Raw genomic sequence first — 25,694 nt, 5'->3', positions numbered from 1 at the left:
CCACCATGACACCCCCCCAGGTTAGCCGAAGTACTGATAAAAAGAAGTTTTCATCAAAATTACCTGCATACATTGGCTACTGACAAACACAACCAACCAACTAACCAATCCTACAATTCATGATGCATTTCTTAATATGTGGTGAAAAGAAAAAGTGAAAAGAAATAAATAAATAAGAGAGAGAGAAAGAGAAGGAGAGAGAGTCAACCCTGAACACATGAAAGACTTGCAAAAGAATCAAATTCCACTTTGAGCAAGGCCACAAACACACTACAGAGTTCATAAATCAATCATACCTTCAGAACCCCCCCACAACCCCCCCCTCTCTCTGTCTCTCTCTCTCCTTCCTCACACACACAAAAAATGACCCCACCCCCAACATTTTAAATGTGGTTAAAAACACACACAAACAAACAAAAAAGAACAAAAAAACAAAAACAGTGAAACACACAACCTTGAAAAAATTACCTGATCAATCACAATATTCATCTGGTTTAGTCAACTTGTCAAGCTATTCTGTTCAAAACACATCATAGGACCTTCACTGAAATCCAACATGTTAGATTTATGATTATATAATTAATAAAGACCTTTTATCAAGTTAAAGAAAAAGTAAAGAAAACACACACAATCAACTGTCGGAAAGACAGTTTATTTCATGAACACACCCTCACACAAATACATTCATACGTATAGAAAAAAATTACCATAAAAAAGACCCCCACCCCCAAACAAAACAAAAAAAAATAAAAAAACAAAAACAATGTACTTTACAAGTTGTTCTGAGGAAAGAGTTCTCTTTCTGTGCACAAATCTGACCCTCTCTAAGCCAGGACAATCTCTGACCCTCTCTCAACCTGGGCAATCAATGAAACATAAAGTGCCCCTCCACCAATCCCTTAAAAAAAAAAAAAAAAAAAAAACCCACCCACCACGGCAAAATAAGAGACACAGATGGCATTGTGCCAGGGAGTTGGAGCACACGTTACGGGGACAAGGGAGATGTGGAGAGCAGGAATGGGACACACAGACACAGACACACAGAGAGGCTGAGACACAGACAGACAGACAGACAGAGAGGCAGAGACACAGAGAGGCAGAGACACAGAGCGACGGACACAGGCAGACACAGAGAGAGACAGAGACAGAAAGAGACAGAGAGAGGCAGACAAGACAGACAGAGACACTGAGAGACAGAGACACAGATAGCCAAAGAGAGGCAGACAAGACAGGGAGACAGATAGACAGACAGAGACAGAGACACAGAGAGAGAGACAGAGAGAGGCAGACAAGACAGGGAGACAGATAGACAGAGACAGAAAGAGCCAAAGAGAGGCAGACAAGACAGGGAGACAGACAGACAGAGACAGAGACACAGAGAGAGAGACAGAGAGAGGCAGACAAGACAGGGAGACAGATAGACAGAGACAGAAAGAGCCAAAGAGAGGCAGACAAGACAGGGAGACAGACAGACAGAGACAGAGACACAGAGAGAGAGACAGAGAGAGGCAGACAAGACAGGGAGACAGACAGAGAGAGACAGAGAGAGGCAGACAAGACAGGGAGACTAACAGAAAAAAAAAAGAGAGAAAAATCAGAATGACAGAGAAAGTTCAATTATCTGAACGCAAATGCAACATGTCTGAGATTCTCCCACGACTCAGAAGACTGCACAAATGATCACAGCTCGTCGCCCGGACGACGGTCTCTGGTGTTTTCTCCCCTCTCTCCACTCTCCTCCCCACCAGATGGGGAGACCTGAGTCCTGTCCACACCCTCACCCACCCCTGTGGCCCCCCTCCTCCCTGAACCCTCCCCACCCCCACCCTGCATCGCTCCTTGCAACCCTGCTGTCCTCGCCCCGCCCTCCCTGTCTGTGGAAGCTTCCCATTGGCTAGCTGACCGGCTGGAAGAAGCTGATTGGCTAAAAGATGACCCTGAGATGTCTGATTGGCTGGTGATGTCACTGAAAGTGGCTGCCTGGTCCCTGCTTTCTGGAGAGGTATGGTGGTGGTGGTGGTGGTGGTGGAGGTCCTTGGCACTGGCCGAGTCTTGTTGTTGCGACTGGCTGCTATCAGCCACTGTGAAGGACTGGGACTGGCCGGCGGAATCATCATCGTCTGTTATCTTCACACGGATGTTGTCCGTGTGCGCGTCAGCCGACACCTGTACGGAGACTGTCTTTCGTCGTCGCGGCTGCCCACCCTCCCCTTCCTGGCGGCCCTCCCCCTCCACACTTTCCACCAGGTTCAGCCTTCCCTCTCCGTCCACCCTGGCCCCGAACCCAGACTCCTGCCCGCCTTCAGGAGGCACGAAGCGCACGTACCGGTTGGCCTCGGCCCCCTCACTGCCACCCCTCTCACCCTGAGCATCGCCATTAGAGGAAGAGGAGGATGAGGAGGGAGACAAGGAGGAAGACTGTTCGCTCATAAAATCCTCCACCACAGCATATGATTTTCCTCCGCTGTGCTCAGACTCGGACTGGCTGTTGTCATCAGCCGAAGCAGAGCCGGAGGGAACGTGGGGCCTCTGCGGCCGGTCAGGGAAGACGTGCACATACTGCAGCTGGCGGCTGAGGCCCCGGAGGAGGGTGAGGGCGTCACGGTCCACACGGTCCAGGCCGAAGTAGCCGGCCTCCAGGCACCGCGCCAGCGCCCGCAGGTAGTCGGTGGCATGAGGCAGCGCCTGCAGGTTGGTATGGCGCTGAAGCAGCCCCACCGTGTCCACGTACACCTGGTTCAGCTGAGGCTTGCGGTGCTCATAGCCCGGCGACTGGTACGTCAGCCGCACCGTCACCATCTTGGACCCGTCCGGCAGAACGTCCAGTGAGAAGGCACCGCTGTCCCCGTCCCGTTCCGTCAGGGGGCGGGGCTTTTCGGCTGAGGGGCGGACTTCCACGTTGACGTGCAGATAGCGTGAACCAGTCTGGTTGGGTTTTGAGCGAGAGTGGTGGGCAGAAAAGAATGAAAGAAATGATAACATTGTGGGATTAATGTTTGTTTGTTTAAAGTTTGTTGCTATTAACATTGTGGGATGATGTTGTTTGTTTTAAGTTTGTTGCTATTAACATTGTGGGATGATGTTGTTTGTTTTAAGTTTGTTGCTATTAACATTGTGGGATGATGTTGTTTGTTTTAAGTTTGTTGCTATTAACATTGTGGGATGACACTGTTTGTTTTAAGTTTGTTGCTATTAACATTGTGGGACTGATGTTTGTTTGTTTTAAGTTTGTTGCTATTAACATTGTGGGATGACACTGTTTGTTTTAAGTTTGTTGCTATTAACATTGTGGGACTGATGTTTGTTTGCTTAAGTTTGTTGCTATTAACATTGTGGGACTGACATTTGTTTAAGTCTGTTGCTACTAACATTGTGGGACTGACGTTTGTTTGTTTAAGTTTGTTGCTATTAACATTGTGGGACTGGTGTTTGTTTAAATTTGTTGCTATTAACATTGTGGGACACTGTTTTAAGTTTATTGCTATTAACATTGTGGGGTGACACTGTTTGTTTTAAGTTTGTTGCTATTAACATTGTGGGGTGACACTGTTTGTTTTAAGTTTGTTGCTGTTAACATTGTGGGATGACACTGTTTGTTTTAAGTTTGTTGCTGTTAACATTGTGGGACTGACATTTGTTTCCTTTAAGTTTGTTGCTATTAACACTCTGTGGTGACACTGTTTGTTTTAAGTTTGTTGCTATTAACATTATTGGATGACACTGTTTGTTTTAAGTTTGTTGCTATTAACATTATTGGATGACACTGTTTGTTTAAGTTTGTTGCTATTAACACCGTGCGGTGACACTGTTTGTTTTAAGTTTGTTGCTATTAACATTATTGGATGACACTGTTTGTTTAAGTTTGTTGCTATTAACATTATTGGATGACACTGTTTGTTTAAGTTTGTTGCTATTAACACTGTGGGATGACAATGTTTGTTTTAAGTTTGTTGCTATTAACACTGTGGGACTGACGTTTGTTTGTTTAAGTTTGTTGCTATCAACATTGTGGGATGGATGTTTGTTTGTTTAACTTTGTTGTTATCAACATTTGTTTGTTTGAGTTTGTTGCTATTAACTGACATGGAGATTTTCTAATTTATACAAATAATGAAAACAACAGGATCTGTCTTGTCAAGTAATAATGGCACTGACAGCATAATCATAATGAAAATAGATTTAATAATAATGATAACAACAATAATGATAATAGTAAAAATGATAGTACTTCTACTACTACTACTACTGCTACTGTCCATCTGTCAAGTAACTGTGGTATCATGGTATAATAATAATGAAAATAAATCCAACAACAATGAAGACCACAATAAAAATGAAAATAATAGTAACAATAGTACTACTACTGCAACTGCTGCAATAAGTACATTTCTATAGTGTTTTTAAACATCTGAAAGCACTTTATAATCTCATGTCAGATACCAATCATATAAGAATACCCCCTCACACACACACACACACACAGTGCACATGGATATCATGTACATACACATTTGGAGATACATGAATTTCTGAACTTTTTTTTTGTTTTTGTTTTTTTGTTGCAAGTCTCATTTTTGTTTGTTGTTCAATGTGTCACTCTTTTTCATTTATATCTTTGTGTGTGTGTGTGTGTGTGTGTGTGTGTCTGTGTGTGTGTGTTTGTGTGTGTTTGTGCATGTGTGTGTGTGAGTGTGCAAGCATAGGTGCGTGCATGTGTACATTTGTGTATGTGTGAAAGTGCATATGTGTGTGTGTGTGTGTGTGTGTGTGTGTGTGTGTGTGTGTGTGTGTGTGTGTGTGTGTGTGTGTGTGTGTGTGTGTGTGTGTGTGTGTCTGTGTGTTTGTCTCTGTGTGTGTGCATGTGAACCATTTCTTAACTGAAAGATGTACACAAACATGCTTGACAGCATGCATGCAAACACACACACACACACACACACACACACACACACACGATCAGGAACGCACATGCATGCACACACATCACAAAAACACACACTTCAAACCCAACCCAAACCCACAGACCCTCACCTGTAAATAATACAGGTCTCGAAGCTGCGCCTCGTGATGATAAAACTTATCCTCCAGATGCTCAAAGAAGGGATCCTCCTCGTCGCTATCGTCGCTGTCGTCACCACCATCACCACCCTCCTCCGTCGTCATGCTAGACTTGCTGGCGGGAGCCGCAGGCTTCTGGTTGTGCAGCGGCAGAGGGGGCGTGTCCATCGTCTTCCCGCCTGGAGCTGCGATCCCCTGTGGCTCAGTGGTCCCTGCTGTGGACAGCCCCTGGGTGGACTCTGACGGTGGCACTGCGTTTGTCAGATCATCAGAACGGACGTTAAAAAAACACAAAAAAACAACAACCCCAAAACAGGTTTCCCATCAGTGTGGCCAAACAAAATTCCTTCCCCCCCTCCTCCCCAGACCACAATGAAAATTTTCCATACCAATCATTAGGCAATTTTTTTTTTTTTTTTTTTTTTTTTAATTGTCTGCAAAACCACTAACAAAACAGATCAGTGGATATCCTGGCATCGACATTCTATTTTCAATTTTTAAAAAAAAAATTGTTTTTTAAGCTTTTTCTTGAATGGTACTTGTCAGAAGTTTTAATATTCCAAGACTTTCCAGCCCTGGAAAAAGTTCCTTCATTTTTCCAGCACTTTTCCAGACTTCCATGACTGTACAAAGCCTGTAAAAACAAACATGTAAAGACTGCACTGAGATAGAAAAAATAGAAGTAAAAAAAATAAATAAATAAAAGCAAGAAAAAAATAATAAATAAAACAAACGATTCTATGTTCCAAATTCTACAAAAAGAAAAACAATACAATAATAATAATAATCATAATAATGATAGTATTTATATAGCACTGAATCTTGTGCAGAGACAAATCTAAGCACTTTCACACCAGTCATTCACATGCATGCATAACTCTAAAACTGAAGAAAACGAAGACAAGGAAGAGGCAGGGGAGGGAGGCTATCTTGTGAAGAGGTGGGTTTTAAGGCCAGACTTGAAAGAACTGAGTGCGGAAACCTGATGAAGCAAAAGAGGAAGTTCATTCCAAATGCAAGGTCCAGAGACAGAGAAAGAATGGCGTCCAACAGTGGAGTGTTTAAACCTGGGTATGCGTAAACAGAGGGGATCTGAAGCCGATCGTAGAGAGTGAGATGGACTGTAGAGGTGAAGGCAGCTATAAAGATAGGAAGGGGCAGATCTGTGAATACATTTATAACATAGAGTGCTGATCTTATACTTTATTCTGTGTTGAGACTGGGAGCCAATGGAGATGTTGCAAAAGAGGAGTAATATGCTCAGATCTTTTCTTTCTGAGGATGAGTTGGGCAGCAGAGTTTTGTATAAACTGAAGGGACTGAATGGATGATGCAGGCAAACCAGACAATAGAGAGTTACAGTAATCATGGTGAGAGAGAATGAGAGAAACGACAACTCCAGATGTTGCGTTGGTGGACAGATATTTCCAAATGGAACTGATGCATTGCAATTGACAGTAGCAGGATTGACATGTCTGACTGATAAATTTTTGCATGGACAGTGTGTTGTTAAAAGACAATGCTGAGGTTCCTGACTGAACTGGAAAGAGGGATGGACGTACTGCCAAGTTTGATTGTGTCAGTTGTGATGGAAGAGAGTTTTTGGTTAGTTCCTATGATCACTGCTTCAGTTTTGTCTGCGTTCAGTTGTAATTTATTTAGAGTCATCCAGTTTTGAATGTCCAGGAAGCATTCAGATGTTTCTTGCAAGAGTGAGGACAATTTTTCAGGGGTATCACTCTTCTGAAGTTGAGTGTCATCAGTATAGGAATGATGACTGACATTGTGGTGGTTGATAATTTCAGCGAGAGGAGCAGTGTACAGTGTGAAGAGAACTGGGCCTAAAACAGATCCCTGTGGGAATCCGTGTTTGATTTTAACAGGTTCAGACAAGAAATTATCGATGATGACAGACTGGAATCGATCAGTGAGATCAGATTTGAACCAGTTGAGAACAGTGCCATTTATGCCAAATGTAAAATGAAGGCGGGAAAGAAGGATTGAATGGTCTGTTGTGTCAAAGGTGGCTGACAAGTAAAGAAGAGTGAGAAGGGGAATTTTTCCCGAGTTGGACACTAGCAGTAGATTGTTCAGGATGTGGAGGAGAGTGGTTTCGGTGCTGTTGTCAGCACAATATGCCGACTGAAAAGGGTGGGGGAGACTGCTGAAACAAAGATGGTAGTTGAGCTGCTTCAGGACAGATGTTTCAAGGAGTTTGGAAAGAAAGGTTTGAAACTGGTTGATAATTTTTCAAAATGTTTGCATCAAGGTTGGGTTTCTTCAGAAGAGGCCGGATGATTGCAGTCTAATAAAAAAAACAACAATAGACACAATGCCTTAAAGACTCACTTGTGATACACTTCAAAAAAAAATCCAAGCTTTTTATATATTGAGTATAATGCATTTACTGTTATATTTATATCTTTTTGTATTCTCTAAACTTGGCACTTTGATCTGATATTTGACCCAACAAAAGATCTGTCATTATTATCATTTTTTGTTCAAACAGGAACTTCTTTTGCTAAGCATGGAAGTTTTATTTATTTTGCAAACGTTTTGGTGCAGATAGTAAAAAAGGGAAATTACTCTAAATTAATGCTAGGGGACTTAATTTGCTTTAAACTGATCTTTCTCATCTTAAACATTACATTTTGAAACAAGAGAGGCAAGGCCTTCAAGACTCACTTGTGGTGCACTTTTTAAAAAAAATCCAAGCTTTTTATGTATTGAGTATAATTTCAAAATGTAATGTTTAAGATGAGAAAGATCAGTTTAAAGCAAACTAAGTCCCCCAGCATTAATTACAGAGTAATTTCCCTTATTTTACTGTCTGCACCAAAACGTTTGCAATAAACAAAACTTCCATGCTTAGCAAAAGAAGTTCCTGTTTGAACAAAAAATGATAATTATGACTGCTCTTGTTGTTGGGTCGAATATCAGATCAAAGTGCCAAGTTTAGAGAATACAAAAAATATAAATATAACAGTAAATGCAGTTTGCATATAATTAGGCTTCATTTTTTTTTTTTTTTTTTTTTGTGCCCATCCCAGAGGTGCAATATTGTTTTAAACCAGATGACTAAAAAGAACTGAATTTTTCCTATTTTTATGCCTAATTTGGTGTCAACTGACAAAGTATTTGCAGAGAAAATGTCAATGTTAAAGTTTACCACGGACACACAGACACACACACAGACAACCGAACACCGGGTTAAAACATAGACTCACTTTGTTTACACAAGTGAGTCAATGAAATGAACCAAAATGAGAATTAAATACAAAGAGAGTTGTGGGGTGGGTGGGTGGGGGGTGGGTGTGGGGGCGGGGGGATGTACTGCTACCTGTCTTGTACTATTTTAGCTTGCTTGCCACCTTCACCCACACCCCCCACTCTTCCACCCTTCCCCAGGAAAACAACCCTCCAGGTACAGCCAATCTCCAGCCAGTTCTTTTTCAACAACTGTTCTACACCATGTCTCCCTTGATGGTCCTACACTCCTTTTCCTTCACGTCTGGTGTCCAGTGAACAGGGACTGGGTGAGTCTTGGACGTGCATCTGGGGGGCACTGCAACTTGCTGCATGTGCAGTGTGTGTGTGTGTGTGTGTGTGTGTGCTTGTGTGAGCGTGTGCGCAAGTGTGTACAGCCCATTTTTTTTCCTGTTTTATTTTATTTATTTTACTTTCTACGTTATCTTTCACTCTGTGATGTTTTAATGTATTTACTTAATATTAGTTTGTTTATTCTGTATAATGATTGTATGTTAATGTTTACACAAACCTACGGCTAGACTCTTTAGGCCTGACTGATGCATTTGGTTTAATTATGTGAAGGTGGAGCATCTGCTTCATTTTACAGATAGCTATATACATATACACACAGTATATCTGGAAATATCTATCACTCTATCTCTCTCTCCCCACTCGCCTTTCTTACCAACATACTCTCGAAGATAAGGCCGGTTGTGCCAAAAAAAGTGCAATTGCTATCTTCAGAATTCTGTGGTCCACTGGAAATAGATCCAGCGTGTTTTTTAAAACTGTTTGATGGACAGATTCAGCCCATATTAATCTATGGTGCTGAAATCTGGGGTGCAGAAGGGAACCTTAAGCTTATCGAGTCTGTTCATCTCTTTTCTATAAAAAGGTTTCTTAGTTAGAATCCATTCTCCATACATTTTAGTTTATGGAGAAACTGGCCGATATCCTCTTTTCATAAACATTTATCTTAAATGTGTTAAATATTGGTTACATCTTTTGAGAATGCCTTTGAACAGACTCCCCTTAAAATCTTACAACATGTAACTAACTTTGCATAATCAAGACAAGATTAAGTGGGCATCCTCTGCAAGTTATCTTTTCTGTCGTTATGGTTTTGGTCACATATGGCAAAGCCAGGGTGTTGGTGACTGTTGTCAGTTTCTATTAAGTTTTAAAAATAGATTGAAAGAATGTTATCAGCAAGACTGGCATTTTGAGATAACTACTAGAGACAGGTTTTCTTTTTATAGTTCATTCCAGTCGAGAGAGATAAGAGAGAGAGAGAGAGAGAGAGAGAGAGAGAGAGAGAGAGAGAGATATTCTTTTCTTCTTTTTCTTTATACAGCAGATGTGGTGCAGCATAAACAGATCAATCCACACGCTTTTTGTCACCTCTTTGAAACGCACACTGAAACTGGTGGTACTCTGATTAGGAACGTGTACCCTCCCCCTCCCCCCACTCCATACCCTTCCCAACACCACCCAGCGTTTGTCACCTGCGGTGGCCGTGAGTGTGACCTCCAGGAAAGAGTTGTCTGCCAGCAGCCGTAGGAGTTGCTGGCCCTGAGCGTGGTACAGGAAGACTAGTGGGATGGTCACGTCGTTCGTCCCGTCACCCGACATGGCGAACAGCGGCTGGCTGTCGCTCGTGCTGCCCTCTGTGTGGTCTGTCCGCAAGGAAGGCAAAAAAAAGAGGAAAAAAAAAGAGAATAAAGTAAAATAAAATAAAAATGAAAACAAATATAAAGGTTCCAGGGCTTTTTATGGCCAACATGGCAATGAATTTATGTCTACTGTGCCCAGGACCAAAAACACCTTTTAATAAGTTTAATGATCATCTTATAGCCTTTAATGGCCAGTGGGGTGATGAATTCATGTCTACTGTTTCTAGGATCTAAAAAAGCCTTTTATGGTAATCTCATGGCCTTTTATGGACAATTGGGCAATGAATTCATGTCCACTGTATCTAGGACAAAAAAAGCCTTTTATGGTCACCTTTAGCCTTTAACCCCTAGGTTGCCTACATGACGAGATAACTCATCATGGCAAGCATGTATGCTTCGCTGCCACAATGACAAGATCACTCGTCATCAAAATATTCTGACTTTTCCCTGGTTTGCATTCACTTCGTTGAAAAAATAGTGGTAGCTTTAGCCTCGGGAATCTTTCTAGATTCTATTCATAGCTAGAAACCCCATCTATGTAATGAAGCAGTCCTTTATTTGAACGTTTTGGTTGGGTCACTGTCCCAGTGTTTGCCTGACTTCTCTCCTCGCTTGCTCAACAAAATGTCGGACTGACGCCGCACTCAAGACATGTGATCGTGACGAACTAAATCAACCAAGATTTCTTTCTTTAGCTGATGCTCAGAAAGAATTGAAGCGTAAATTCGGAGAAGACAGTGATGAACATTTATAGGACGATTTGAAAGAAAACAAAGGGAGCAATCAAGAGTGTGGCCAAGATATGACTATCAGTGAGTGATGCCGGCTGTACAGATGTTAGCAGACAACAGAACATGACTGAATTATTAGCAGGACACAGTGCGAGCGATATTCTTGGCACTCAGCCAACGCGGTCTGATGAGAACTGGATCAAGTGACCGTGTGAGAGGTGTGAAGAGGAGGGGGGTGGAGACTGAGGGGGCGTGGCCTCACATCCATATTATCAATTGGAGAAATCACAATGCATTGTGTATCTATCTCCTAAAAAAAATATATATATATATATTGTGGTTGTTCTAGTGTGATTTTGTGTTTGCAGATATCCATTTGTCCAGAAAATATTATGTTTTTGTGACTAATGTTTGTAATGAACAAGCTGACAATGTGACAAAAAACAAAACACTGATTTCAAAACAACTGCATGTCACTAAAATATATATAAAATGGGAAAACAGCATGTGTTTTGTATTCTTTATTCATTTACCTTTCAGAAAATATATACTTTTATGGGTCTTTCTCCAATAACAAAGAGCACAGAATTTTTGGAAAATTTATACCCGTTTTTTAAGGAAAAAACCCTGGCAAATAGATTTCACTTAAATTTTATTTTCCTGGCAGTGAAAGGGTTAATGGCCATCAGGGTAATAATTCGTGTCCACTGTGTCTAGGACCAAAATAACCTTTTATAGTCATCCGACTTTTATGGCCATCAGAGCAATGACTCATGTCCACTGTGTCTAGGACAAAAATAAACTTTTACAGTCATCCAACTTTTATGGCCATCAGAGCAATGACTCATGTCCACTGTGTCTAGGACCAAAATAACATTTTATAGTCATCCGAATTTTATGGCCATCAGAGCAATGACTCATGTCCACTGTGTCTAGGACCAAAATAACCTTTTATAGTCATCCGAATTTTATGGCCATCAGAGCAATGACTCATGTCCACTGTGTCTAGGACCAAAATAACCTTTTATAGTCATCCAACTTTTATGGCCATCAGAGCAATGACTCATGTCCACTGTGTCTAGGACCAAAATAAACTTTTACAGTCATCCGACTTTTATGGCCATCAGAGCAATGACTCACGTCCACTGTGTCTAGGACCAAAATAAACTTTTACAGTCATCCGACTTTTATGGCCATCAGAGCAATGACTCATGTCCACTGTGTCTAGGACCAAAATAAACTTTTACAGTCATCCGACTTTTATGGCCATCAGAGCAATGACTCATGTCCACTGTGTCTAGGACCAAAATAAACTTTTACAGTCATCCGACTTTTATGGCCATCAGAGCAATGACTCATGTCCACTGTGTCTAGGACCAAAATAAACTTTTACAGTCATCCGACTTTTATGGCCATCAGAGCAATGACTCATGTCCACTGTGTCTAGGACCAAAATAAACTTTTACAGTCATCCAACTTTTATGGCCATCAGAGCAATGACTCATGTCCACTGTGTCTAGGACCAAAATAAACTTTTACAGTCATCCAACTTTTATGGCCATCAGAGCAATGATTCATGTCCACTGTGACACAAAAACGTGCCAAAAGGAAAGAAACATTAAATTCAAGACACTGTCCCCTGCATTTGTGGGTTACAAACTACAATATCCATTCCATATCTAGAGATGGGCTTTTTTTTTTAGCATGATTTTTTACATGCATATTTGATCTTGTGGAGTCAAGTGGCAGCCTGGTTGAGACGCTATTTGCCGATACAGTGTCCCTGAGGGGCCTGTCTCCTTCTTTCTCCCAAGCTGGACTGGACAACATCTGGTCATTTCCTGCGTTCACTCGTATGCACACGAGTGGGCTTTTAAGTGTATGACCGTTTTTACCCCGCCATGTAGGCAGCCATACTCCGTTTTTGGGGGTGTGCATGCTGGGTATGTTCTTGTTTCCATAACCCACCGAACGCTGACATGGATTACAGGATCTTTAACGTGTGTATTTGATCTTCTGCTTGCATATACACACGAAGGGGGTTCAGGCACTAGCAGGTCTGCACATATGTTGACCTGGGAGATCGTAAAAATCTCCACCCTTTACCCACCAGGCGCCGTCACCGTGATTCGAACCCGGGACCCTCAGACTGACAGTCCAACGCTTTAACCACTCGGCTACTGCGCCCATCCCTCAGATGAGACGAAAAACTAAGGTCCCATGAACAGCATGCAATTGGCACTCTGAAAAAAGAACCCATGGCAACACAGGTATTGCCCTCTGGCCAAATTCTGCAAAAGAAATCCACTCTGATAGGTACACAAATACACACACACACACACACACATGCACTCAAGGCCTCATCAGCACATTGGTTAATGCTTCTAGTCAGACATCTGCCCACAGATGTGCTGTCTGGACACGGACACTTCCATGAGAAAGTGAAACTTGTGCACGACCAGTTTCTGACCCTGTCGTGGAGGAGGCCATGTTCTGACTTAGGGGTAATCATGTCAGGTGTGTATTCCTGTCTCTATTACCCACACATCAGTGACGGAATCTTTCACATGTGCATTTGATCTTGTGCCTGTGCGTGCACATTAAGGGAGTCAAAGCACTGAACACGTCTGCATGCTTGTTGACATGAGAGACAGCCAAAAAGGTCGGCCCTAATCTCCTCCCTTAACCAAGTAAATTTTGGAAAAAATTGAACTTTATACATACATAAGCTGCACTGGTTTATAAGCCGCACTTATTTCCGGTACCGGAACACATACTGATACTACAGAAAAGCTGCCAATACTGTAGGTTATGAAATAAACACAAGCGGGAACAACACAAAGAAAAGCAAGCGAAAATACTGCTAGTGCCACAAAAAAATAAGAAATAAACACAACGTCATCCTGCTCACTGAATCCACTAAAATCTTCGTCTTCAGTTTCCGAGTTGAAGAGAACCAGCACAGCTTCCTCCGCCATCTTGTCACTGACTTCAGCCTCGCTTTCACTTCATGAACATGAAGGTGGAGGTCGCTACTGGTTCGTCGCTTGCACTGTCGTCTGCTAGGTCGATTGCCTTCAATTTGAAGGCTGCATCATAGGCATAACGTCGTGTTTTCGGCATGATGAGGGTGTACGCTTGAGAAGAGTAGAACTGAATGCTGATCTGAAGGCTTTAATGTGTGCGGATTTGATTTATAAAACGTGAACAGTTAGCACACTATCCCGAAGCTCATCTAAAAATTCATGGACAGAAATCATGATTTTGGTGAGTTGAAGGGTAGCTAAGAATAGATGAGAATGTGACACTCCCGGGATCATTAAAATCCGCAAATAAGCCGCATCATTGCATAAGCCGCACAGGTTGAAGCTGGGGTAAAAAGTCGCGGCTTATAGACCAAACTTTACGGTAGTTGCCCAGTCTGGGATCAAACTCAAGACCCTGAAATCAAAGTCCAATGCCCTGCACACTCAGCTACTGTGCTCAACATTTTTTTTTTTTTTTTTTTTTAATCAAAACCTTTGTTTGAGTCAGGGCAATGAGAAGTCCAATACCCTGCACACTCACCTATTGTGCTCAACATTTTATTTTATTTTATCAAAACTTTTGTTTGAGTCGGGGCAATGAGAAATGCCTGCTGACAGATGAAGTAGACATGCTCATTGCTACATTGTCACTGGCATGCTTTTACTTAACAAAAAAACCCCAAAAAAACACCACCAAAACACGAGAACTTTCAAGGCATATATATATACTGTTATACACTGTCATCAAGGAACTAGTACTGACCATAGAAGAGGAGTATTTCAATGGTGAAATACTGTGAAGGATTACACTTTCCCAAACACACTATGCAACAGATGTCTCATTACTGTGCTGTGTAAGAAACAAACAGTACTGTGGAAACTACTGTATTGTAATAATTATACTGTACTGTTTTTCTTGCACTGTATGATCATTTGGTGGAGACCATGAACAAAGGTCCTGATGTGCAGCTTGCGCTTAGTGCACACAAAAAAACAAGAGAGGCAAGGCCTTCAAGACTAACTCGTGACTGAGAGTAAAACACACAAGCTTTTTATGTATTGAGTATAATTTCAAAATGAGAAAGATCAGTTTTAAGCAAATTAAGTCCCCTAGCATAATTACAGAGTAATTTCCCTTTTTTTTTACTACCTGCACCAAAACGTTTGCAAAATAAATAAAACTTCCATGCTTAGCAAAAGAAGTTCCTGTTTGAACAAAAAATGGTAATAATGACTGCTCTTGTTGTTAGGTCAGAATATCAGATCAAAGTGCCAAGTTTAGAGAATACAAAAAATATAAATATAACAGTAAATGCAGTTTGCATATAATTAGGCTTCATTATTTATTTTTTTGTGCCCATCCCAGAGGTGCAATATTGTTTTAAACATGATGACTGGAAAGAACTGAATTTTTCCTATTTTTATGCCTAATTTGGTGTCAACTGGCCAAGTATTTGCAGAGAAAATGTCAATGTTAAAGTTTACCACGGACACACAGACACACACACACACAGACAACCGAACACCGGGTTAAAACATAGACTCACTTTGTTTACACAAGTGAGTCAACAAAAACCCACAGCAACGAAAGGGATGTTGTCACTGGAAACAATCTGGAGAAAACTCCCTCTAACATACATGTGTGTGTGTGCATGAGTATGAATTAAGTCTGAGTTTCAGTTTCAGTAGCTCAAGGAGGCGTCACTGCGTTCGGACAAATCCATATACGCTACACCACATCTGCCTAGCAGATGCCTGACCAGCAGCGTAACCCAACGCGCTTAGTCAGGCCTTGAGAGTCTGACTGAACGACACAGGAAATGATTGATGAACGCCTAAAGGCAGCTCTCAGTAGGCTTTACCCAGGTCCTGCGGTAAGCAGCCTCTTGTGCAAATTGCTTGATTTTCATAAAGCATTTAGAATTTCATCTCTGACCATTGATAGGTGCTGAATATACATCAATGCTAATCAATACTATTAATACCAATACTAATCTTACCTACAACAATGCCACCTCTGGCTCCAATTCGTTGAAGATTTCTCGCCTGAACATGAAAAAGAAAAAAGAAAAATCACACATTCCACATTATAAGGAAAACAATTTTTTTTCTTTGTTTTGGTTCATGCAACAGAATTTTATAAATGAAAGTATTTTACATTTACTACACAGTATACATGTACCACTCTGTGAGCACTGATTTTTGTTGTTGTCCTGTGTATCCAAAAGTGTGGTGTCTTGTGACATGTTCCAAATAAAAATATTGTTAAAACCAACAATTTCATGTTGTTGTTTTTTAAAACTTTTCATACCTTGTATATAAGCTGCAGAATAGTCAAGCTGTGACTCAGCACCTTTGCTTTCTACAACCACGCTATCCCACCACCGTCACTGTTCATACCTTGTCCACAAACATGCAATCCCCGCGCTCCAGAATGACGATGTGTCCCGCAAGCTCTTCCACGTTCTCCACCTCTTTGCACACCCGGAACGGCCGTGCGATGGCCAGCATGCCCGACACCTGACACACAACACACAACTTTAGTTCTCCACCTCTTTGCACACCCGGAACGGCCGTGCGATGGCCAGCATGCCCGACACCTGACACACAACACACAACTTTAGTTCTCCACCTCTTTGCACACCCGGAACAGCCGTTCGATGGCCAGCATGCCGGACACCTGACACACAACACACAACTTTAGTTCTCCACCTCTTTGCACACCTGGAATCCGCTGCCTTTTTCAGTTCTTCACAGACCCTTTCCTAAAGGTCCCACAGCCTTTGATGCTCCTCAGGGCAGTGAGTATCACTGTGTTCACGGTGTTCAGGGCACTGAGTATCACTGTGTTCACTGTGTTCAGGGCACTGAGTATCACTGTATTCACTGTGTTCAGGGCACTGAGTATCACTGTATTCACTGTGTTCAGGGCAGTTAGTATCACTGTATTCACAGTGTTCAGGGCAGTATCACTGTATTCACTGTGTTCAGGGCAGTGAGTATCACTGTGTTCACGGTGTTCAGGGCAGTAAGTATCACTGTGTTCACTGTGTTCAGGGCAGTGAGTATCATTGTTGTCACTGTGTTCAGGGCAGTGAGTATCACTGTATTCACTGTGTTCAGGGCAGTGGGTATCACTGTGTTCAGATCACTGTATTCACTGTGTTCAGGGCAGTAAGTATCACTGTATTCACTGTGTTCAGGGCAGTGAGTATCACTGTGTTCAAATCACTGTATTCACTGTGTTCAGGGCAGTAAGTATCACTGTATTCACTGTGTTCAGGGCAGTGAGTATCACTGTTCAGATCACTGTATTCACTGTGTTCAGGGCAGTGGGTATCACTGTATTCACTGTGTTCAGGGCAGTGGGTATAACTGTGTTCACTGTGTTCAGGGGCTCGGCACTGGAGGGCATGGCCCAATCCTCTCCTTCCACCCAGTTGTTTTTTTCCCCCAGACGAAGTCAGGGACTTATTGACATGTAAGCAGAGTGAATAAAACTGAAGTAAAGTGCCTGTCCCATGAACACAATATCATCGTCAAACACGGCCTCGAACCCCTGGTCACTGGTCAACACTGGATGAGCCCAACACCTGACAAATTCCGCCACAGTGCCTCCCTGTTCCTCATTCACACCCTGTCAAACAGGTCTAAAAACATCCCTTTTCAACAACTGTCTCCTACAGATTGTATGGATACACATCTTTTTTTTCCCTTGCATGCTTGTGTGCGTGTGTGTGTGTCTGTGTATGCGCGCAAGCATGTGTGTGTGTGTGTGTGTGCAAGCATGTGTGTGTGTGTGTGTGTGTGTGTGTGTGTGTGTGTGTGCTCATGCATGCATACGTAAGCACTTATTCTTGTGTGTTTTATGTCCGACTAGCACGTGACTGTAAAGAGCTTTGGGATGTTTGAAAGCGCTGTGTCATTATCACTATTACCACCACCACTACCACCATACAAAAAAAGGAAATATTTGAGCTAAATTCGCTTTTAATCTAACACACTATACTGTGACCCACTGGCGCAAACTCCGGCATGGGTCTAATTCCCTGTCCTGTACAAACTACTAGTCCGCAGAGAAACTGAAAGTAGCTGAAGCCAGTAGCCTCCCTTAGTTTATTAGCTCCCTTCATTAATTTTACCGTTGCACTCTAACACACTGACCGGTGCCTGTTGCTTGAGGTCATAGCCGAACTGTGCAGGACCGGCACGGATTGTCTCCCTTTCCTTCAGGCCTGGAATGCTCACATGAATGAACATGGGATCGTGTTGAGCTGAAAAAAAAAAGCAGAAGAAAGGAAAAAAATAGATAAAAATCATAAGCACAAACAACAATGCAATCTTGAGTAGGTTTCAACAGATGTCTTTTTTTTTTGAGATGTATACTGCAAATGATTTGGAAATGGAAGGATAAAAAGACAAACCGACTGGTGTTGCTGCTTGCTGTGTGGGAATCAGTTTTCAAGTGTGGAAGAGTTAGAATAACAAGTTATAGTTTAGGGTGTGGGGTGGTCAAAAAGCATACTGACGTTCTCGACACTTGTGTCTGGATGTAGTTTCATTTGTAAAAAGATTATAAAAAAAACCAAATCAAATTAGTTTTGGCATGTGGGATGGCAAAAACACATACTGACTCGCACTCTTGATACTGATATTTGGATACTGTTTCAAGTGTGAAGAGATTAAGAAAGACAAGTTACAGTCCTGGGGTGTGGGACAGCGTAAAGACACAATGACTCACGCTCTTGCTGCTGGTACAAGGATGTTGTTTCTGTCTATAACGTGCTCTTGCTGCTGGTACAAGGATGTTGTTTCTGTCTATAACGTGCTCTTGCTGCTGGTACAAGGATGTAGTTTCTGTCTATAACGTGCTCTTGCTGCTGGTACAAGGATGTAGTTTCTGTCTATAACGTGCTCTTGCTGCTGGTACAAGGATGTTGTTTCTGTCTATAACGTGCTCTTGCTGCTGGTACAAGGATGTTGTTTCTGTCTATAACATGCTCTTGCCGCAGGTGTTTGGATGTAGTTTCTGTCTATAACGTGCTCTTGACGCAGGTGTTTGGATGTAGTTTCTGTCTATAATGTGCTCTTGCTGCAGGTGTTTGGATGTAGTTTCTGTCTATAACGTGCTCTTGCCGCAGGTGTTTGGATGTAGTTTCGGTCTGAAATGCACTCTTGCCGCAGGTGTTTGGATGTAGTTTCGGTCTGAAATGCACTCTTGTCGTTGGTGTTTGGATGCAGTTTCTGTCTAAAACATGCTCCTGTTGCAGGTGTTTGATGTAGCTTCAGTCTGAAACGCACTCTTGCTGTTGGTGTTTGGATGTAGTTTGAGTTTGAAACGTGCTCCTGCTGCAGGTGTTTGGATGTAGTTTCAGTGTGAAACATCCTCCTGTTGCAGGTGTTTGGATGTAGTTTAAGTCTGAAACGTGGTGCTCTTGCCGCTGGTGTTTGGACGTAGTTTAAGTCTGAAATGTGCTCTTGCCGCAGGTGTTTGGACGTAGTTTAAGTCTGAAACGTGCTCTTGCCGCAGGTGTTTGGATGCAGTTTAAGTCTGAAACGTGCTCTTGCCGCAGGTGTTTGGACGTAGTTTCAAGTGCGGAAAGGCTAAAAACAAGTTTTGCATGTTTCTGACTCAGTTTTGACTGAAGATGGTTAAAGATAAGCAGCCACCCACTCCCTTGCTCTGCAGGGTTTATGTTTTGTTTAGGATACAGGGACATGTATAGTCTGTGTTCGGACTCACTGTGACTTCTTTAACTTGGGGAGCTAAATGGGGGTTGCTTTGGGATGAGGAATGGCAAAAAGACACAACGACTCACGCTCCTGCTGTTGGTGTTTGGACAGCTCAATCATCTCCTGCATGAACTGCATCCCATCCTCTGCATCCTCTGGGCTCACGGCCTGCCAGCATTAAAAACTTGGGCTTCACACAGGGTTTTTTCTTCTTTGGTTTTTCCCTCCCCTAACAAAAAAAGGTTCGTTTTACTGACATGATCCGCATTCAGCACATGATGAGATACAATATTTGACATTTAATGAAGCCAGCATCTATCAACGATAATGAATACTGACATGATCCACATTCAACACATGATGAGATACAACATTTGACATTTAATGAAGCCAGCATCTATCGATGATAATGAATACTGACATGATCCACATTCAACACATGATGAGATACAATATTTGACATTTAATGAAGCCAGCATCTACCAACGATAATGAATACTCACATGATCCACATTCGACACATGATGAGATAAAACATTTGACATTTAATGAAGCCAGCATCTATCAACGATAATGAATACTGATATGATCCACATTCAACACATGATGAGATTCAACATTTGATATTTAATGAAGCCAGCATCTATCAACAATAATGAATACTGACTACATGGAGTGGATGAATTGTTTTTATTTGCAAATATTGTTGTGCAATACTTTGTGGTCGTAACTCTTGTGTGTGTGTGTGTGTGTGTTTTATCTTCAGTTTAACGTCTATTCACTATAAGTGTTTTTAGACGGAAAGGAGTAAAGAAGTTCAGTTCAGTTCAGTTCAGTTGCTCAAGGAGGCGTCGTGGATAGAGGAAAGGGAATGCATGTGAATATTAGTGTAAAAAAAAATATTCATGTTATGTATCAGAGGAAAAGTATATTATAAGAAATAGGTCTAAAGTGATTGTGGTGTGTATTGAATGAGGTGTCATGGGAAGGAGAATATGTATATGCATATCAACAAGTATTAACCTATAACAATGTAAATATAAATAACAACATTAATTATAACACATCAAAGGAGGATACCAACTGGACTGGAGTTTAAAATTTCCGAAAACATTCTAAGCAATGAATAATCATTCAAAATCTTTTCAGTGGCTAATGAAATATTGGAAGAAAAGTCATCAACTACATCTTTAGGAATTAACTGTCTTATGCTCGGACAATGAATGAGTAGATGACTTACAGTTTTTTGCTTACCGCATATACATTTTATATTTTGTGTGTGTGTGTGTGTGTGTGTGTGTGTGTGTGTGTGTGCATGTGCATGCATGTGTGTGTGTGTGTGTGTGCATGCATGTGTGTAGGGAGGGGCTTGTTTTGGTCTATGGACAGCTATTTGTGGAATCTTACGTAACAAGTCTTAATCTCTTTTTACAGTGTGCATGATCATTTCATGTTTGAGTTCAAAACGAGCCTGTGTTTACACAACTTAATTTCCATGATTAATGAAGTGTTAATGACTGACTGATTGATTGATTGCGTATACTAACTATACAGATTGACAGACAACAAATGATGACTACAGTGCATACCAACTGTTCATATTGACAGTCAACAAATGATGACTACAGTGTATACCAACTGTTCAGATTGACAGTCAACAAATGATGACTACAGCGCATACCAACTGTTCAGATTGACAGTCAACATCACCAATACAGGATTCACAATTATACAGATGTAATGTAGATGTGCATTCTCATCATAATATACAAGACCAACTCACAGTTTAACTTATCAAAAATGTGTTTCTGCAAGGGCTTTTACAATAGCATACACCCTTACCTGCATTCTATAGACATTTACCATATGGGTTTAAAATTAAAAAAAATAAAAATAAAAATAAAAATAAAATAAAAATCACAAATACCAAAAATTCTTAACCAGTTCAGTGCCAGAGAATTTAGTATATATATAAAAAAAAACACAAAAAAAACCCACACCAAAATCTGTTATTCTGTTTCAGAATTCATTCTTTGTGCAAACACTCACAGCCCATAAAATTTGGACCGTCAAGACAAGAAATCACAGCAGACCTCAGAAGCGGTGTGCAGAAGCTGAACTCTGCCGTCAGCCATGGTGGCAATGCGGATACCCATCGTGTGAAGCTGCTCCAGCTGTTCCTTGTTCCCAGCGATGAAGTCTGATGCTCGTAACCGAGGCGTTCGACTGAAACATGAAAGACAAGCTTCACAGAACGGATAGAAGGTTTCTGAGTTTCAGTTTCAGTTTTAACTCTTTCCATACGAACGGCGAAAGAGACAACGTTAACAGCGTTTCACCCCAGTTACCATCATCAAAATATTGCAAGCGGAAGGCTCTTATACTGAAGACGTGAATGTTGACAAAGAATACCACAATTCTGACGATGGAAGCTAAAGGTTGGGTCATTCAGACACCCACTGGACATCCGAGGCGTCTGTGTAGAGGAGAAGAGAGGACTGGCCGTACTGAGTGAGTTAATTTCTCAAGGAGGCATCACTGTGTTTGGACAAATCCACATACGCTACACCACATCTACTAGGCAGGTGTCTGACCAGCAGCATAACCCAACACACTTAGTCAGGCCTTGAGTGTATGCACGTATATCTGTGTAACTATCAGAGTGGATTTCTTCTTCAGGATTTTGCCAGACGACAACCCTTTCCTTGCCATGGGTTCTTTTTCATTGTGCCAAGTGCATGCAACACACAGGACCTTGTTTCATTATCTCGTCCGAATGACTAGACGCTCAGTTTGATTTTCCAGTCAAACTGGGGAGAAAGGGTGAGAGCTGGATTCAAACCCACACCCTCAGGCACTCTGTATTGGCAGGTGAGCATCTTAGCCATTCTGCCACCTTCCTCCTCCTGCCGGTCTATAAACAGCAAGCTTCACAGAATGGACAGAATGAATACAGGGTCTTTGAATCCTGACCACAAGTGAACAGCAAGCTTCACAGAATGGACAGAATGAATACAGGGTCTTTGAATCCTGACCACAAGTAAACAGCAAGCTTCACAGAATGGACAGAATGAATACAGGGTCTTTGAACCTGACCACAAGTGAACAGCAAGCTTCACAGAAGGACAGAATGAACACAGGATCTTTGAATCCTGACCACAAGTGAACAGCAAGCTTCACAGAATGGACAGAATGAACACAGGGTCTTTGAATCCTGACCACAATGAACAGCAAGCTTCACAGTTCACAGAATGGACAGAATGAATACAGGTCTTTGAATCCTGACCACAAGTGAACAGAAAGCTTCACAGAATGGACAGAATGAATACAGGTCTTTGAATCCTGACCACAAGTGAACAGCAACTTCACAGAATGGACAGAATGAATACAGGGTCTTTGAATCCTGACCACAAGTAAACAGCAAGCTTCACAGAATGGACAGAATGAATACGCTCTTTATCCACAAAGTGAACAGCAAACCTCACAGAATGGCAGATGAATCAGCTTTGCAATCCTGCCCATAACAGCAAGTTTCACAGAATGGACAGAATAATAAGGGTCTTTGAATCCTGACCACAAGTAAACAGCAAGCTTCACAGAATGGACAGAATGAACACAGGGTCTTTGAATCCTGACCACAAGTGAACAGCAAGCTTCACAGAATGGACAGAATGAACACAGGGTCTTTGAATCCTGACCACAAGTGAACAGCAAGCTTCACAGAATGGACAGAATGAACACAGGGTCTTTGAATCCTGACCACAAGTGAACAGCAAGCTTCACAGAATGGACAGAATGAACACAGGGTCTTTGAATCCTGACCACAAGTGAACAGCAAGCTTCACAGAATGGACAGAATGAACACAGGGTCTTTGAATCCTGACCACAAGTGAACAGTAAGCTTCACAGAATGGACAGAATGAATACAGGGTCTTTGAATCCTGACCACAAGTAAACAGCAAGCTTCACAGAATGGACAGAATGAATACAGGGTCTTTGAATCCTGACCACAAGTAAACAGCAAGCTTCACAGAATGGACAGAATGAATACAGGGTCTTTGAATCCTGACCACAAGTGAACAGCAAGCTTCACAGTTCACAGAATGGACAGAATGAATACAGGGTCTTTGAATCCTGACCACAAGTGAACAGCAAGCTTCACAGTTCACAGAATAGACAGAATGAATACAGGGTCTTTGAATCCTGACCACAAGTGAACAGCAAGCTTCACAGAATGGACAGAATGAATACAGGGTCTTTGAATCCTGACCACAAGTGAACAGCAAGCTTCACAGTTCACAGAATGGACAGAATGAATACAGGGTCTTTGAATCCTGACCACAAGTGAACAGCAAGCTTCACAGTTCACAGAATGGACAGAATGAATACAGGGTCTTTGAATCCTGACCACAAGTGAACAGCAAGCTTCACAGTTCACAGAATGGACAGAATTAATACAGGGTCTTTGAATCCTGACCACAAGTGAACAGCAAGCTTCACAGTTCACAGAATGGACAGAATGAATACAGGGTCTTTGAATCCTGACCACAAGTGACAGCAAGCTCACAGTTCACAGAATGGACAGAATGAATACAGGGTCTTTGAATCCTGACCACAAGTGAACAGCAAGCTTCACAGTTCACAGAATGGACAGAATGAATACAGGGTCTTTGAATCCTGACCACAAGTGAACAGAAAGCTTCACAGAATGGATAGTCTCTGAATCCTGAATGCATAAGAAAAGCAAACATCTTAGAATGGATAAAATAGATAAAGTTTCTCCTGATCCTGATTGCATGTGAAAAGCAAGCTCAAAAGAATGGAGTCTCTGAATACAGCTTCTCCAAATCCTTACAGCAACATCAAAAGCAAGATCCATAGAATGTATAGAATGGATATGGTTCTCCAAATCCTGACTGCAACGTAAAAAGCAAGCTTCATAGAATGTATAGAACAGGTAGCAGGGTATGGTGTCTCCAAATCTTGACTGCAACATGAAAGACAAACTTCATATAATGGATACAGTTTCCAAATCCTGACTGCATGTGAAAAACAAGCTTCATGGAATGAACAGAATGGATAGTGTTTTCTCCTTCTTTAATGTAGATATGGATAGTGTTTTCTCCTTCTATAATGTAGATATAAATCACAGCAAGTGATGAGTAAAGACTGAGAGGTAACACAGAGAGAGAGCGTGACAGACAGACAGACAGACAAACAAGCAAACCGTCAAGACACAAGAACAATGAAAACAATTCAGACAAATGCAAACACTCCATCAACACTAAATTCTTGCATGCAGAGATACTGTTTGTTAAAACAGAAGCAAACAAACAAAGAGTTGGAGGCTCTGCAAAAAAGAAAAAAAAAAAAAAAGCATGAACGCGGGGAAAAGAACAAAGCGATTCAAAGGGTTGGGAGTGCGGGGTGGTGGCGGTGGCAGCAGAATGGAAAAAGTGTCTCTGAATCCTGACTCAACAAGAAAAGCATGTATTGCAGAATGGAAAAAGTGTCTCTGAATCCTGACTCAACAAGAAAGCATGTATTGCAGAATGGAAAAAGTGTCTCTGAATCCTGACTCAACAAGAAAGCATGTATTCCAGAATGGAAACAGTGTCTCTGAATCCTGACTCAACAAGAAAAGCATGTATTGGAAACAGTGTCTCTGAATCCTGACTCAACAAGAAAAGCATGTATTGCATATCAGAAACAGTGTCTCTGAATCCTGACTCAACAAGAAAAGCATGTATTGCATATCGGAAACAGTGTCTCTGAATCCTGACTCTACAAGAAAAGCATGTATTCCAGAATGGAAACAGTGTCTCTGAATCCTGACTCAACAAGAAAAGCATGTATTGCAGAATGGAAACAGTGTCTCTGAATCCTGACTCAACAAGAAAAGCATGTATTGCAGAATGGAAACAGTGTCTCTGAATCCAAAGGAACACAGACATTACCAGTAGGGTTTTTGTTTCATGTCCATCAAATGATTGTAGATATTCAGGTGTCAGTTGTCACATTTGAATGTTATTGTAGATATTCAGTTAAGTGTCAGGTGTCACATTTGAATGTTATTGTGGATATTCAGTTAAGTGTCAGGTGTCACATTTGAATGTTATTGTAGATATTCAGTTAAGTGTCAGTTGTCACATTTGAATGTTATTGTAGATATTCAGTTAAGTGTCAGGTGTCACATCTGAATGTTATTGTAGATATTCAGTTAA

General features: G+C 41.6%; 1 protein-coding gene across 1 annotated transcript in view; it reads right to left on the bottom strand.

Moving 5' to 3' along the window:
• Positions 1–511: 511 nt before the first annotated feature.
• LOC143289647 (ER degradation-enhancing alpha-mannosidase-like protein 3) overlaps positions 512–25,694 on the bottom strand; it is a 56,639-nt gene continuing 31,456 nt past the window's right edge. Inside the window, exons 16-24 of the mRNA XM_076598695.1 lie at positions 21,564–21,696; positions 19,557–19,638; positions 17,902–18,011; positions 16,138–16,257; positions 15,738–15,783; positions 9,813–9,983; positions 5,032–5,309; positions 1,827–2,925; positions 512–516 (exon numbers count right to left, since the gene is read on the bottom strand). Of these exons, the coding sequence (XP_076454810.1) occupies positions 512–516; positions 1,827–2,925; positions 5,032–5,309; positions 9,813–9,983; positions 15,738–15,783; positions 16,138–16,257; positions 17,902–18,011; positions 19,557–19,638; positions 21,564–21,696 (2,044 nt within the window). The remainder of the gene's footprint in view (positions 517–1,826; positions 2,926–5,031; positions 5,310–9,812; positions 9,984–15,737; positions 15,784–16,137; positions 16,258–17,901; positions 18,012–19,556; positions 19,639–21,563; positions 21,697–25,694) is intronic.

The sequence above is a fragment of the Babylonia areolata genome, chromosome 14 (genome assembly GCF_041734735.1).
Source record: "Babylonia areolata isolate BAREFJ2019XMU chromosome 14, ASM4173473v1, whole genome shotgun sequence".
NCBI lineage: Eukaryota > Metazoa > Mollusca > Gastropoda > Neogastropoda > Buccinidae > Babylonia > Babylonia areolata.
The sequence above is the reverse complement of the archived record's forward strand: the minus strand, read 5'-3'. Positions and strand labels throughout refer to the sequence as shown.